Here is a 16,088-nt window from a genome sequence, read left to right as displayed (position 1 = left end):
CATCCACCTAACTGCATCCATTCTTTACCCCTCCTTTCCTTATTCCTTCCAATCACAGTGAAGATGGTATCCCGCCTAAGGTACTTGCCATTCCATCTTCTCAAGTGCCTTGTATTATCTCTTATCTTCTTCTTTAACTAGCTTATTCCCATCACCAGGCCTCTTCCAATTTCTTCTCCCTCGTGAAAACTAATCTCTCAACACCAGGTACTGTACTGTCTCTCTGGTATCATTATCTGGTATCAAACCTTCTAAGCGTTGTCTGCAAAGCCTACTTTCTCTGCTCAGTCACCAAGGTCTACCTAGAACCACTTTATAATACATCAAGCACTTCACAATCGTTTTTAAAGTATGTGATAGATAGATGGGACTTGGAAGGTTCAGACTTTTAGCTTATCGCCTGGGATACTGGATTGACTCACTGGGTTGACAAACTATCTTTCTGGTATGTATAGGTAATTTGATACACGCTTTCATCTTGAAATAAAGTTATGTAGTTAGTAATCTGCCACAAGTAACAAAAGTATGAAAGCAGGAGGAGAAACACAACACTGTTGCGCTACCAATTAACCCCTTTGTGAGAACACCGGTCCACACCACCTAAGGGGCACACATCTGCCACTCCACCAAAGAGGCAGCCCGGACACAGGTCAGCCTTCAGAGTGAATCCTGTTTGCAGCTCCTTAGTGGCCACAGTCCTAAAGTCGGGGGTGGGGGTTAACGGAAGAGCTGAACGGCTCCGGGCCAATGGCAGTTCTTGAACTTACACCTACAGACGTCAGCGCGGCTTTGCAAACGGATGTCACACAGCTGGTTCTGAAGGGTCTCCTCTGGCCCCCCAAAAAGGCGGGGGCCGAGGGACTCCGTGAAACCTTGGGGACACGGGGTTGGGAGACCCGCGCGCTCGCCGGCCAGCGTCTCAGAAGTCCCACGCTAGCCTCGGTGCCGACCAGCAGCCGGCGACCGCAGCCCCGCCCGGAGCGCGCCGCCGCAGCCAGCTCCGCCTCCTGCCGGAGCTGGCCGCGCGCTCCTGCGGCTCGGAGCTGTGTCGCGGGCGCGCGCGCCGCCAGCGGAGCCGCAGTTAAAATGGTCAGAGCGGGACCCTGCGTTCCCCTTGCCGACGCAGTGACTGACTGAGCCGGCGGGTCAGGCTCGGACTGGTCGCCCAGCCGGCAGGGTCGCTCTCTCCGTCGCGTACCCAAAGCTCGCGCCCATCGTTCTCCCGGCTTCCCTGGGCAAAGCATGTAGCCCCCGACGGGCGCCGAGGCGGCCCGCAGCTGACGCCCACCCCCCACCGTCGCATGTGTGCCCGTGTGTGCGCGTGTGTGCGCAGGGAGGGCGACCCTGCCGCGGGCCCGAGGCCCAGTCGGCGAGCGGCCTGCCCCGCTGCCGGGAACCCTCCTCTCCGGGCCTCCCTCCTTCCCCGTCCCGGTCCCCCTCCTCGGGGCCTTCTATATGGGCCACCTTCTTTCGAAGGAGTCGCGTAACCGCCCGAGCCAGAAGAGGCCTCGCTGTTGCAGCTGGTGCCGCCGCCGCCGCCCTCTCCTCAGGCTGCCCCGCCGGACCCCGGCCAAGGCGCCCCCACAGCCGGCGGCGCCCCGGAGCCGGGACTGCTTCTTCCGCGGGCCCTGCATGCTCTGCTTCATCGTGCACAGCCCCGGCGCTCCCGCCCCCGCCGGCCCAGAGGAGGAGCCGCCGCTCTCGCCGCCGCCGCGGGACGGGGCCTACGCCGCGGCCGCCTCCCCTCAGCACCTGGCGCGGCGCTGCGCGGCCCTGGCCGCCGAGGACTGCGCCGCCGCCGCCCGCCGCTTCCTACTCTCCTCGGCCGCCGCCGCCGCGGCCGCCGCCGCCTCGGCCTCGTCGCCCGCCGCCTGCTGCAGAGAGCTGGGGCTGGCTGCGGCCGCCGCCTGGGAGCAGCAGGGCCGGAGCCTCTTCTTGGCCAGCGTGGGGCCCGTGCGCTTCCTGGGGCCGCCTGTCGCGGTGCAGCTCTTCCGGGGGCCGCCGCCGGCCGATCCCCCCACGCCCCCTGAGATGGTGTGCAAGCGGAAGGGGGCCGGGGTGCCCGCCTGCACCCCTTGTAAGCAGCCCCGCTGTGGCGGTGGGGGCAGCGGCGGCGGCGGGCCGGCGGGAGGGGGCGCCTCGCCTCCGCGGCCCCCCGATGCCGGTGGCTGCCAGGGCTCGGAGCAGCCGTCGCAACCTCTCTGCCCCCCGCCCTCCTCTCCCACTTCCGAAGGTGCCCCTGCCGAGGCCGGCGGGGACGCTGTGCGAGTGGGGAGCGCCGCCCCCTCGCCTGCCCAGCAGCACGAATGCGGCGACGCGGACTGTCAGGACCCCCGTGGAAACCCCTGCGACTGCCCTAGGGAGCCGCCCCCCGAAACCCCAGACATCAACCAGCTGCCGCCATCCATCCTGCTCAAGGTGGGTCTGGGCGATGGCGCGGGGACGCGCGCTTTCCCCCCACCCGGCCCCCTCCTCCAGGTTTCCTCTCTCCTCCCCCTCAGCGCGGAGGAGGGGGTTCCCTGACAGCCCGAGACGTCCACTGGGAGAGTGGGAGACCAATGGGAGGATGCTTAGGGCCTACTTTTGAAGTAGAAAAACTTGGAGTCGACTAAATGTCTATTAAGAGCTTGGGTTTGTTACACGCAATTCAAGGTTCATCTATGATTACATTCCCAGCCCAGTGGTTTAGAAACTATTCGTACCCCTTTTGTGGAATATTTTTATTAATTAAGCAACTAGCATTTACTGGGTAAATTCTTTTTATGTTAGTATTTGAAAATGTTCAAACTACTTTCAGGTTTGATAGCTGTCAGTTGATGTCAGTAAGTGGTATTTTTTTTTTTTTTGAGCATTTGCTATGATCAGTCACTGCGCCAGAGGTTTATGCAAATAATATTTAATTTAATCCTCTAGTTGCTGCTGTAAGGATGTTATTCACATCCTTATTTTGTACAAGAAGAATCTGGTATTTCAATACTATTTGCCTACAGTACTAAGTCAGTCAGAAGTGAAATTTGCTCTATGGAGCTTACAGCCTAGTCGGACTTGAAGAGGTTGAATGACTTGCCTAAGGTCACACATGGAAAGTAAGAGACACATCTAGGGAACTCAGGGCTGCTTGACTTGAAAACCCCTTGGTTTAGGCTGTGTTATATTAGTCTCCTACATTTTAAGCCTTACATATAAGTATAATCAGAAGGTAAGGGCAAATACTTTTTATTGAGGAATGGGTGAGTGGAGAAGAGATGGGTGCCCTGTGGGAGCTTTGTCTTACTTTCAGGTACTAAGTAAAATTAGTCGTTACTAGTGATACACTTAATTATGTGATAGAGTTTGTATTATTATTATTATTATTAACAAGTAATCTTTCCCCTCATTTTCTCTCTTCTGTCTCCCACACCCCCTTTCTGGAACTTAAAAGTAAACCTCCTTTTTCAATGTGAGTGATATTTAAGACTAGCTACAAATAACTTAGATAAAAATTGGTTACTTTTATTGTTACCGAAGTAACTGACATTAATTACAATTGTTACTGTCACCAGTACTTTGTTTGATTAGACTTTTTGCTTATTTAATCCTGTGATTTTTAACTTGTTTTATTGTGATATTAATGTCCTTGAAAATTATACAGCAAGAGTGGGTAACTTTAACTTTTCCTCATGTCAAAATGTAATGACTTAACTCTTGTGGAAATATGTGCGTTGAAGGAATAATTGCCTGCTTTATGTTATGCGTTTTAGAGCAGAGAGAACTTCTTGAGTCCTTTAAATCTGTGGGTGACATGGACAAATAAAATAACAAATATTTGTTACAGAGGTTTGATTGCTGTTTTGTTATTTGTCAAGTAAGACTGTTTAAAAACAAACCAAATAAAAAACAAGGTACTTCCTGCTTTCTACTCAAAACCACTATTTCATGAGGTAGAGAACATTTTAATACAGTACAAAAAAAGGGGGCACAACTTCATAATAAAGAGAATCCCTATAGACAAGCTTACTCTACTTGTATATGTTACATTATTTTTTTTTACATTTTTGCCATGGACTGTTGAAAACTTGGTCTAAGGGACATTTGGAAATTACTCATTAGACTTACCCATTGTGTTGGAGAATTTGGACACACTATGTAGAATTTTCCCCTCTATTAGAAACTTGAATAAAGATTGTATGGGTCTCATGGTCCTAGTTGTATTCAGCAACAAGTGAGTTGGACTGTCTGGAATAAGCTGAAATCAAGGTTTTTCAGTGTTTATCAACTCCAATAGAATTTTTGGTAATAAGGCTTTTGGGGGCAGAGGATCGGTCAACATGTGAATCTTGTTTATTGCTGTACCCCCTCTGCTAAGTGCAGTGCCTGGCATTTACTGGTACTATTTATTTATAAACAAATGAATGACCAAAAGTTTAGAAGTCTGTACTGAGACCCTGGGTGAATATGCCCTACCACTAAGAGAAGTGTCTAAGAAATGTTAATATTCTGACTTGAGTTTTTGTTTTGAGCTGCAGTAGAGCCATGCAATGTTGAGAGGGTTCTGGCTCTGTTTCTGTGGAGAACTGGAAGTGTTTGGCTTGGAGAAGGGAACATTTAGGGAGCTATGGCTTCTTTTCTCTTCTCTTCTTTCCTTTTTTCTTTTCTCTCTTCCTCTTTGTCTTTCTTTCTCAGTGTAGGAAGCGTTGTTGCACAGAGAGGCACAAATTCATCACCTCCATTGGAAAACATTCTTAGAAAGTACCGTATGTCCTGCTTCCTTGCTAATGAGTTAATAGCCTTTATGACTATATTTTTGTACCTTTTGTACCAGAAGTTACTGTAGTTGTTAAAAAGGGGATATGGGGGGGGGAGAGATATGTGAGGAAATATGATTTAAAGAGTATTATTGAGGAAAGCTCTCATACTTCCCCAATTTTTTTCAGGTATGGCAAAAGCAAAAGAGAAAAAGTGAATTCATTCTTTGGTGCTTCATAGGCAGATTTTTATCTCAGTATTAACAAGGTCTTTTGTTTTTAAGTTTTATTTTATATAAATAATAAGTATTACCTGCTTTAAAACATTCAAACAATACAGGTAAAGCAAAAGTTCACCTTTGTTTACCTCTACCTTTCCTTGTAGTTTCCTTTTTAGAGGGAACTAAGTACTATTATCAGTTCAGATTGTTCTTCTAGACCTGTGCTGTCAAGTATAATAGCCAGTAGCCACATGTGGCTATTTAAATTTAAAGTAGTTAAAATTAAATAAAATGTAAAATTCTGTTTCTCAGTCATAATATCAGTAGTCATAGGTAACTGGAAGCTACTGTACAAAACTGTGATCCAGAACATTTCCATCATTGTAGAAAGTCGCATGTAAACTGTCATAGTTTTTTTTTTTTTTTCCATAAATGGCATCGAAATGTACATGTTCTGCAGTTTTTTTGTTTTTTTATAGTATGGTTTGGAGATCTTTTCCATTAGCTAGTACATGATTTCCTTCATTCTTTTTAATTGCTGCATAGTATCCCATGGTGTTATGTCATGCTGTATTTATTTCTCTAGGAATGAATGTTTCTAATTAATTGTTTTTACACACAATACTAATTGATTTTTTTCTATGTACACGTGGTCATCATTTCTAGGGTAGATTTCAAGAAGTGAAATTTCAGGGTTGAAGAATGTGTATATTTGGAAATTTAGAAAGTCCTTTCAACAATAAGAGCTGTGTAAAAATGAAATGAGTTCTTTCTTGAAATAGAGTGCCTCACTGGAAATCATAATTATGTAAGTTTAGAACAGGAAGGGACCTTCGACAGCAACTGGTCTTTCCCCACATCTTATGCTTGAAGATACAGGTTGGAGAAGTGAAATGGCTTACTTACCCCAAGACATTTTAGATACTTAATGGCAGACCCTGGACTGGAACCCAGCTTAGTGTCTCCTGTGACACTCTGTCTTAGTGACAGAGCCTTTCAACATATTGTGTGAGGGGGCTTGAATAATCTTCTTTCAGAGATTCCAGGAAAGAGGTTCATGAATGAGGGTGGGCGGGGTGGTGAGGGTAAGGAGGAGCCTACACCAGATGACTGACTTTGAAGTCCTTATGAGTCAGAGGCTAATTTAAAATTGGGTCTGTAGGGTTGAACTGTGATCTTTAATATAAGAAATTTGAGGAGCAAGGCATAGCTCTTCAAAGGTCAACTGTGAGAGTAGTATTTTAAGTACTTAAGCCTGTTATAGTTGATCTTTGACTGGTTAATGGATTGTTTTGAGTCAAATAAGCTAGCTTCGAACTTTGCTACCTGTTGCCTTTACAACTTAAGCAACCCTGCCTACTGATATAACAATTAGATATTTATATGGTAGAACAATTATGCAACAATTTTACAAATCACAACAGTGGAATATTTTTTTATAATTACTATTTGAGTAACTGGGTATGTTGTGATCTATATTTAAATTTTAGAGACTTTGTGTGCTATGTTTAGGTATCTTGCTCTCTGTCAGCAGACCTATTTCTTTTCAAAGGAAACCGGGTGAGAGTTCTAAAATCCACCACCACCATTAGAAAACCACCTCACCGTGCAAGCACCCTGAGAATGTGTCAGTAGGTATTAAATCTTTATTTTTACAGCTTTATTACCAACAGGTTGCTTTAGTGTTTGAGGAAGAATTCTATAAGAGAAATGAGCTTTGGAGCAAAGCTGATGTACCTGATGTATTTTTTTCAGATACGCTAACAAGCATGAACGCAATGGAAATAAGAGTCAAATGAAAAATAATAATACCACTTTTTAAAGCTTAGAATGTAGATTATTCATGGGCAAGAGGCTCTATATTACGTATAGCATTTCATGAATGTTTGATTTAAGGCTCCAGTACCAAATAACGTCTAGGAGGTATGTCTCTGGAGTTCTAGGGATAGTTTTAGTGCACACTGAAAGGTTTTTAGGAAGTCAGGTCCAAGGTTTTTCTTTGCTGAAAATGCTAAGCAATCTTGATTAACTTAGTCAGGCTTCCAAAAGGTAAGATTTGTTTTCTTCACAATTTAAGAAGTCTATAAATTGTGGTGCCTTATACTGAGTAGCTGTCAAGGGAATAACGTTGAGTTGTTCTTTGCCAATTTGGGGTATCAGGTAGTGTAAACGGTAAGGAATGTAAGGGAAGGAAAGTGAAGGCAAATATGGAAGCATTTAATGTTAGCATATTAGTTGCTTAACTTTGGCTAAATACCCTATTTTATGCTTATTGAGAGTCTTGTCCAAGTCTTGGCCAATTTGGAGCCCAACTAGTATGGTAAGGGTATACACATGGAGAAAGAAAATAGCAGTAATGGGAAATTGGTTACGTACATGCATATATACATACACACATTCCCTAGCTCTGCCTCTGAGAGAACCTTAGAGCAGCAGTACTCAGTAGTAATGAGTATATTTAGTATACACATCTTTACTTCTAAATACCATTCTCCAACAAAAGGAATCAGTGCTCCATGGAGAAATGGCAGATCACAGGGCTGGGACAAGGAAAGTACAAATTGAGTCTAGAATATTTTGTGCCAGAACGCAAGGAAGTCCTCAAAAAGTACTGGAGATATGTTAAAAGGACAAATTTTTCATAGACTGTCCTCCCACAATACTTCAAGAAAAAGTCTTTAGTGTCTGGCTTTAGAATAAAACTTATTCTTATATAAATTTAATAATATCTGACTTTGGTATTAAGTAACACTCTGTATAGAAATAGTTGGGGTTTTGCTGAAGTTCAAATTTTAAGAATTGTGAGAAATTATTTTAAATTATAGATGAGAAAATAATTTTACAGTCTGTGACTTCCCTATGTCTGTTTGGTTAGAAAAGAAGCAGGAGTATATTTTGTGGCTCTGTTTTTCTAAGTGGTGCATTATTCAACAGACTATTTAGTAGATTTTGCTTTCAAGCTGTTGTCAAGCAATAAAAGTAGAATATTTAAGGAAGAGGCAAGATATCATGTACATGGGGAAAACATTGAAAAGACCACAGAAGCAGAAGTTAGTTGAAATAGTTAATTCTGAGAAAACTTTAGAGAGGGGCTCTATCTGAAGCTGTAGGATAATCTCTGCCTAGTTCCTAACCAAAATGTATAGTGTGTGCATGTGTGAATGTGTATATTCTCAAATAGCAATTCAGAGGTTCTGGGTAGAAAGGTGATAGGATGATTAAAATATAGTGCTTGTGGCCTTTAAAAAAACACCTCTAGTGTCATTTGTGTACTCATTTAAGCATAGAGTTGAGTATTGATAAATGTATATAGTTGTGCATCCATCACTCCAATGAAGTTTTAGAACACCTCCACCACCTCAGGTGCTTCTCCAGTGCCTCTTTGCTGTCATTTTCTGTTCTCACCCTTCACCCAAGGCAACCACTCACTGATCTGCTTTCTGCCTCTGTACTTTTGCCTTTTCTAGAAATTTCATGTAAGTGGTATCATACAACAAGTAGTTTGGAATATTGTGTTGTAATATTAATACCTCTGTATCTCTCAAGACATCTAGCATAGTCCCTGATACACAGGAAATAGTGTAAAATAGTTACACAGCTTTACTCCTTTTCAAATATTTTTATAATTTGCCTATAGCCTGCCTACTGATAAATCTTAACTCCTTTTTGTAGTACATTCTAATAGGAGATAAGCTCTATGTCTGATATATTATAATAGCGATTTTCTACTGGTGTGATGCCAGAATTTTTAAAACATGCAATATCTGACTATGTAGTGAGGGACATTGACCACTTTTCCCTTATATTGCCAAATTTAAAAAATGACAACAGCCAACACAATAGATGTCTAATGTGAATGAATCAAAATTATACCTATATTTTTTCTGAAAAACATATAAAAAAATTATTTTTTTCTGTACCATAGAATTTTAGTACTTTATGTGTGCCATTTCATGAAAAAGGTTGAAAATCACTGTCTTATACTAATGTGTCACTCAAAGATTGAATCTTTCAAAAGGTACAAACTTCCAGTTATAAAATAAATAAGTCATGGTGGCTATAGTTAATAATACTGCCTTGCATATCTGAAAGTTTCTAAGAGAGATCTTAAAAGTCCTTATGAGGGAAAAAAATATTTTTGTAACTAGGGATGGTAACAGATGGTAACTAGAGTTAATTGGGATGATAATTTTGAAATAAACTAAAATGTTATGTGTCGATTATATCTCAATTAAAATAAATTAAAAGAGAAAAATTATGCTTCTCCACCTCCAATAATCTTTCAAGGCTTAGAATACTTGGATATCAGCCTGGTAGTGATTTTCTGGTAATTAATAGTTTCATTGTATTGTCCAGATCTCTCACTAAAGATCAAGAATATTAACTTTGTTTTTAATTCAGGTCCTTACTACAAAGTCACAGCTATTTCCCAATATCCATTCTCCTTATATTCTCTTTCTTTTTTATTTTTTTAAGATTTCATTTATTTATTTTTAGAGAGCAGGGAAGGGATGAGTGAGAGATACATGGTTGCCTCTCACACACCCCCAACTAGGGACCAGGCATGTTCCCTGATTAGGAATAGAACCTGTGACCATTCGGTTTGTAGGCTGGTACTCAGTCCACTGGGCCACACTAGCCAGGGCTTCTTTTTAGTAACAGAATCCACCATGTTCTAGCTAGGGATATGACTACCTAATTAGACTTCTTCCCTTCCTCCCCTTCCTCCCCTTCCTCCCCTTCCTCCCCTTCCTCCCCTTCCTCCCCTTCCTTCCCTTTCTTTTTTTTCTCCCTTCCCTCCCTCCCTTTTTTAAAAAGATTTTATTTATTTAAATTTAGGGAGAGAGGAAGGGAGAGAGAAAAAGAGGAGAGAAACATCCGTCAGTTGCCTTTAGTTGCCTCTCGTACACCCTGACCCAGGGCAGAACCTACAACCCAGGCATGTGCCCTGACCAAGAATCAAACTGGCAACCTTTTGCTTGGTTGGGAGATACCCAACCAGCTAAACCACATCACTCATTTCTTAGCCTCTCATGGATAGGTGTGGCATTGTGTCTAAATATTAGGTATTCTGGGCTGTGAGTGGAACCAAAGTATACAACTTTCAAATACCATAAAAGGCAGCTGCTTGTTTTTTTTCCTTTTTTTAAAAAAGGCGTAAACCACCTGGATTAAAGGAGTAAGCCATCCTTCACCTTATAAATGAGAGCAGTGATGGAAGAGCAATGCGATTTAAGATGATAGATCCCTGGATTTTCTACATTCTTAGAAAACCTAACTTATCAATAGTTTGGACTTCTGTCATGTTCAAGACATTGCTAAACAGGCCTCTGTTAAACAATTTCCTGGCTTCATCTACGTGCCATCCATTTTTTTCAGTGTCATTTTCCCCCTTTTGTAGTTTTCTTTATTCTGCGAACACGTTATAGATCAGTCCTTTACGGACCTATGTTCTCTTTCTTCAAAGCAACATTTGAAATGCTTTTTGCTTGAATCTTAGATTATCTAAAGATAATTCAGAATTGCTTTTGAATATAATCTTAAAGCCAATGAACAAGTTTCTTATCTTAGCATGTCCCTAGTGTCTCCCACAAAAGCCCAGGGACATGTGCACAGAAGTTTTTTAAATGAGTTAAGAAGCTAATTTGGGGCCTGGTAGTTTTCTGAGAAGTTAGTCTCTGTGTGAGATAGCATTTTAATGAAAAAGAAAAGCAGGAATCTTAGAAATGTGTTACCTATTTCTGTGTAACATACTATGCTAGGACTTAGCAGTTTAAAACCTTTTATTATAACATTTATTATTTTATAATTTTTGTGGGTTTGGAATCCCCTTGTGGCTTAGCTGGGTCCTTCTAATCCACAGCCTCTTAACGAGGCTGTCAGCAAGGTGTTGGCTGGGGCTTGAGAATTCCTATCCAAGCTTATTTGTGTGGCTGTTGGCATGCCTGTGGTCCTCAATGGCTGTTGGCCAGATGCTTAAGTTCCTTGCCATGCCTTGTGGGCTTCTACATAGGACTACTTTAAAACATGGTGACTTGTCCCTCCAAGAGTATACAGATCCAAGAATATACAAAATGGAAGCTACAGTTTAATTTTTACCTAATCTCAGCAATAACATCTTATTACAACTGCTGTACTCTGTTCTTTAGAAGTGAGTCAAGAAAGAGGGGTGGGTGGAGGTAGAAGAGGGTATAGAGGGATAAATGGTGATGGAAGGAGACTTGACTTGGCATGAAAACACAATATAATACACCGATGATGCATTATAGAATTGTACACCTGATGTACAGTTAACCAGTGTCATCCCAATAAATTCAATAAAAAAGTAAAAAATCAAACAAAAAAAGAAGTGAGTCCATAAATCCAGTTCACGTTCAAAAGAATAGGATTGCACAGATGTAAAAACCAGAAGGTGGGATCATTGGGGGCCATTGTGCGGTGGGTTACCATAAATTTTATGCAAGGACCTATTGTATATGCATTGGTATTTAAACTTAGGATTTTGCCTTTTTACTAGTACCCATCTTCATTGGTACTGGTTTTATCTTTCCTTTACCTACTTACTGAAGTTCCTTTTACTTGGGTGAATAAGACTCATCTAGGTCCACTTAGACTTAGCCAATTACTTAGGTTTGTAATCATCTCACTTTCCCAAAACAGAAAACTAATGTTTAAAGAAGGTGCTATCCAATGAGATATTTTAAACAGTGTGTTTCTTGGTTATAATGACCATGCTCTACACATTTTCTAATTGTTAAGGGACAAATTAGCCCTTTGAAACCATGTAGTGCTTTAATATTAAACAGATGATGGAATCTCCCTGAATCCCAATTTTCTCATGTGTAAAATGAGGCGGACAAGCATAAAAATGTCCATAAGAAAGAGAGTTTCAGCTATGGCTGCATGAAAAGTTTGGTGACTCCTCTCTACAAAATAAATATAAAACTGAGCAAAATTGCTCCAAATTATTTGGACTTTGGAAATTGACCAAAGGGAGACAACAAATTCTTATTCTTAGGAAAACTGCTGGAGCTTCAGATGAGAATAGTGAAGGCTGCCATATTCTCGTGTGAGGCCCCTGCTGTATACTTTTGGCAAAAACTAGATTTGGAAAACTTGTAGCTTTGATGCCAAAGAGGCTAAGTCTGTTTAGGGTAATGAGTGAAACTCTATTAGTCAACTACTAGTGATGAACTTGGTGAGAAACAAACAGGGAAAACCCACATATTTGCAAGACTCCGATTGTGGTGCCAGTAGGATGAGTAGGGACCCAGCCAGGAATTTAACAGGCAGACCTTGGAAATGAGACAACCATAAAAGGATAAACTCTCCATTTTTATTTTTGGCCTACTGTGAAACCATGCACATGTGCAGGTGGAACCTGAGAGTGTCTAGCAGAAAGCAAGGGCCAAGGCAGACTTGAAAACGGCTAAACCTGAGTGTGCTTTTTCCCATCCACACAGAGATTGTGGGTTTCCACATATACATTGTGTTACAATTGTCTCCAGTATTCAGTACCTAAGATGCAGTGCAGGTTTGTAGCCTCAGAGCAGTAGGCTATACCATATAGCCTAGGCGTATAGGAGCCTATACCATATAGCCAGGCGTATAGGAGCCTATACCATCTAGGTTTGTGTAAGTGCACTCTGTGATATTCACATGATGAAATCACCTAATGATGCATTTCTCAGAATGTATTCTGGTTGGTAAGCAATGCATGACTGTGCTTAGTTACTTTCTTAGCATTTGCCCCTGAGGTTTATAATTACATTATAATTTATGACAATCTTATTTCCGTTAATACTATACTGTTGTTCTTGAGCCTATTGTTGGTAGTGTCCTTGGTCAGAAATGCCTACAGTGCTTGCCCAGGCAACATCACTCCTAGCAAACTCCAGAGACACATCCCCCAGCAGGACGCTTATTTATGGTTGGGCCTGTTCTTTAGGTTCTTTTTATCACTGCAGGACACATTTCAGCAAGGAACCATCAGGGAACCTTGAGGACAAGATTTACTGCTCGCAAATCCTGGATATGACACTCTCAAGGGCACACAGCCAGGTTGCAGGTAGAGAGAGAACATGGACTTGGGGCTCTGCCTTTAGTAGGGTCCAACAGTGGGATGTCTAGGGTTTTGTGGGTTTACTTTTTATTGGCTAATTTAAAGCACAAGTGCAGGAATTAGGGCTCAGGAAGGGAGAAATGAGTTCACTAAGTGGTCAGTTATTTGGGTTACCCAGGGTTTTCTGAAAGAGGGAACTTCATGAGTGGTGGTGACCTAGTTCCTTAACTGGTTGTTTTGTTAGTAGCTGTGCCATATAGCTGGCAATATCTTTATTCAAGATTGAGGCCTTTTGGAATAGATGTCTTGGTGATCAAAAAGGCTCAGTGTTAGACACACTATAATAAAAAAAGCTTGATGTCAGGCACTTGCACTACAAATGCCAATTTAGTTTCAATGGTATATAAAAACTGTGTCCATATTTATGTTGTTATTGTCACAAATTATACCCGTATATGTTTTGTGCCCATAAGATTATCATATATTTATAATTATTATTTTATGTGGTTGTCTTTTTCATCATTTAGAATTGGAGTATAAGCCAAAAATATATTAATATTGAATTTTATATTTACCTATATAAATACCCACCTTTATTGGTGTTCTCTATTTCTTTATGTGGTTTCAGATTACTGTGGAGTGCTCTTTCATTTCAGCCTGAAGAACTCCTTTGAACATTTCTTGTAGGTAGCTCTCCTAGTGACAAACTTCCTCAGTGTTTGTTTACCCCAAAATACCTTAATTTCTCCTTCATTTTTGAAGGGTAGTTTTGCCAGATACAGAATTCCAGGTTGACAGTTTTGCTCTCATTGCTTTAAAAACATTATCCCCTTGCCTGCTAGCCTACATGGATTCCGATGACAAATCAGGTGTTAATCTGATTGAGGATTCTTTGTACATGATGAATTGCTTTTCTCTGGCTGCTTTCAGGGTTATCTTTCTGTCTTTGTGTTCGGACAATTTGATTATAATGTGTCTCAGTGTAGATCTCTTTGAGTTAATCCTATTTGGGATCATTGAGTTTTATGAATATTTCCCTTTATCAGATTTGCCAGAGATCAGCAATATTACATTTAAACTGAAATTTCTATCTTACCTTACTAGGTCTGTGATTCCACTGTTAGCTCAATTTTCAAAGACTTTGCTGTACTACTTTGGGTTTCTTCTATACACATGTGGCTTTGTGGTGAACTCAGGTTTTTTGTCACTTCATACACTGAATTAGGGGTGCTCTTTCCAGATCTCTTCTTTGATCCTTCCTTCACTCTCTTTCACCTAGAAATCTCCTTTCCTGGTTCCCTGGATAGAAAGACGGAGTTTCCCTTGGAGTTATAGCCTATGCCATGTGCCTGTGTTGCTGTATAGTTTTGCAGGACTTGGGCAGTTTTCATGATGAAGTGGTAAGAAAAACATAATGGAGGTTCCTTGCACATTCTTTGGTCCATGGAGTTTCTTTCCTGGTTCTGTTGGTCAAAAAGATGGGTTTACTTTTGACTTTTAGGTGCCTGCACAGCTGCAGCTCTGTGACTGAGGCTGCATTTGGGATGTGGCCAGTAGGGAGAAAAGGGAAAAGTGAAAGAAAAGAAAACCCCAAATGGGGACTATTCCCACGCTTTCTATTTCACAAAAGCCCTGTGTCCAGAGAGATGGCTTGCTTTCTGTATTTTCATTGGTTGTGCCTGCTGTGTAGTTTTGTACAGGGGCCTTCCTCAGTTTCAGGCTGGTAGATAATAGGAAAAATTTGGTCATGCCTTACATTTTGGCTCACCTCCCTAATACGTATGTTATTATTAACATTTTAGAGTTCCCAGGTAATTGCTTTTAGCATGTTGTACAGAGGTTTTAGTTGTCATGAATGAGAGTGAGAGGCTATAGTGGGCTTAACTATATTTATGCCAGTGAGTCTCGTGCATATTTTTTTACTTTTCACTTCACCCTTAGACGAAGAACAATAGTTTGAAGGAACAGCAATGGGCAGTTGTTTTTCCAAGGCTCAAGTTTTAAACATAGGAGAGATTCTAGCTTAGATTTCTGCAACATTTGAGTGTACAGAGGCAAATCATTTTAGGTTATAATTATAGGACTCATTTGTATACTATTTGGTCTGTTCCAGACACTGTTCCAAAAATTTTGTGTATATTCCTTTAGTCTTCATGATAACTCTGGCAGATAAAGACTATATTATTCCCATGTTATATTCAAGGAAATTGATGTACAGAGAAGATAGATAATTTGCCCAGGGTTCCATAGGTAATAAATAGTAAAGCCATGATTCAAACCTAGAATACAACAATTTAGTATAGAGCACAAGTTCTTGTTAATACTTTCACCTAATACTCTGGAAGTTTTCATGCCCTGACCAAAGTAGAAAATAATGAACTCCTCATTTATTATTCAACTGATTTCAATAGTTTTTTTTCCAATATTCTGCCTTTTTTAGCTTCTCCCAACTTTTTTTGTTTTTGGTAAAGTATCTGGAAACAAATTCTAGATACCATTTCAGCCATAAACACTAAAGTTATATGAAATGGGTAATAACTTTTAAAAATAATATATCCACAGTAATATTATAACCACAGTATAATCATAACTTAAAAAGTGAAAAATTTCCTTGAAATCATTTAATATTTTTTTATGTTCAGTTTTATCAGATTGTCTCAGAAGTATCTTATAGTTGGTTCAGTTCAGGATTTCAGAATGGTCCACACATTGTATTTGTTGATATGTATCTTAAATTTTAAAAATCTGTATTGGTCCTAACCTTGACCATTTTGAAAATAATTCTTACTTTGTAAAACTCTTTTTAAAATAAGCTTTTCATTTTCAATAATATTAAATAGAGAAGTTGCAAAGTACAGAGTCTCAACTACTTTCAGTTTTCCCTAAATTGATTATCTTACATTACAATGATACATTTGCTGAACTATGAAATCGGAATCAGTACAATGTTTTTGTTAATGACTTTTTTCCAAGTCAGGAATGTGTTAGTTGTCCTTTCTCCTTGTTCTCCTCTTGCCTTTGATACTTGCTCAGTCGTTCCTTGTGTTTCATGATCTTGATTTTTTTAGGAGTCCTGATCAC

General features: G+C 41.0%; 1 protein-coding gene across 3 annotated transcripts in view; it reads left to right on the top strand.

Moving 5' to 3' along the window:
* Positions 1 to 1,325: 1,325 nt before the first annotated feature.
* Positions 1,326 to 16,088, top strand: part of FBXL17 (F-box and leucine rich repeat protein 17) — a 476,470-nt gene continuing 461,707 nt past the window's right edge. For 2 of the 3 annotated variants that reach the window (XM_036020633.1, XM_036020634.1), the window contains exon 1: positions 1,326 to 2,418. In XM_036020633.1, coding sequence (XP_035876526.1) covers positions 1,456 to 2,418 — 963 coding nt within the window. In that variant the 5' untranslated portion in view covers positions 1,326 to 1,455. The remainder of the gene's footprint in view (positions 2,419 to 16,088) is intronic. The other variant, XM_028532156.2, reaches the window with a different exon arrangement.

This window comes from Phyllostomus discolor, chromosome 3 (assembly GCF_004126475.2).
Source record: "Phyllostomus discolor isolate MPI-MPIP mPhyDis1 chromosome 3, mPhyDis1.pri.v3, whole genome shotgun sequence".
NCBI lineage: Eukaryota > Metazoa > Chordata > Mammalia > Chiroptera > Phyllostomidae > Phyllostomus > Phyllostomus discolor.
Note: the sequence above shows the minus strand (reverse complement) of the source record. Positions and strands in the feature narration are given on the sequence as shown.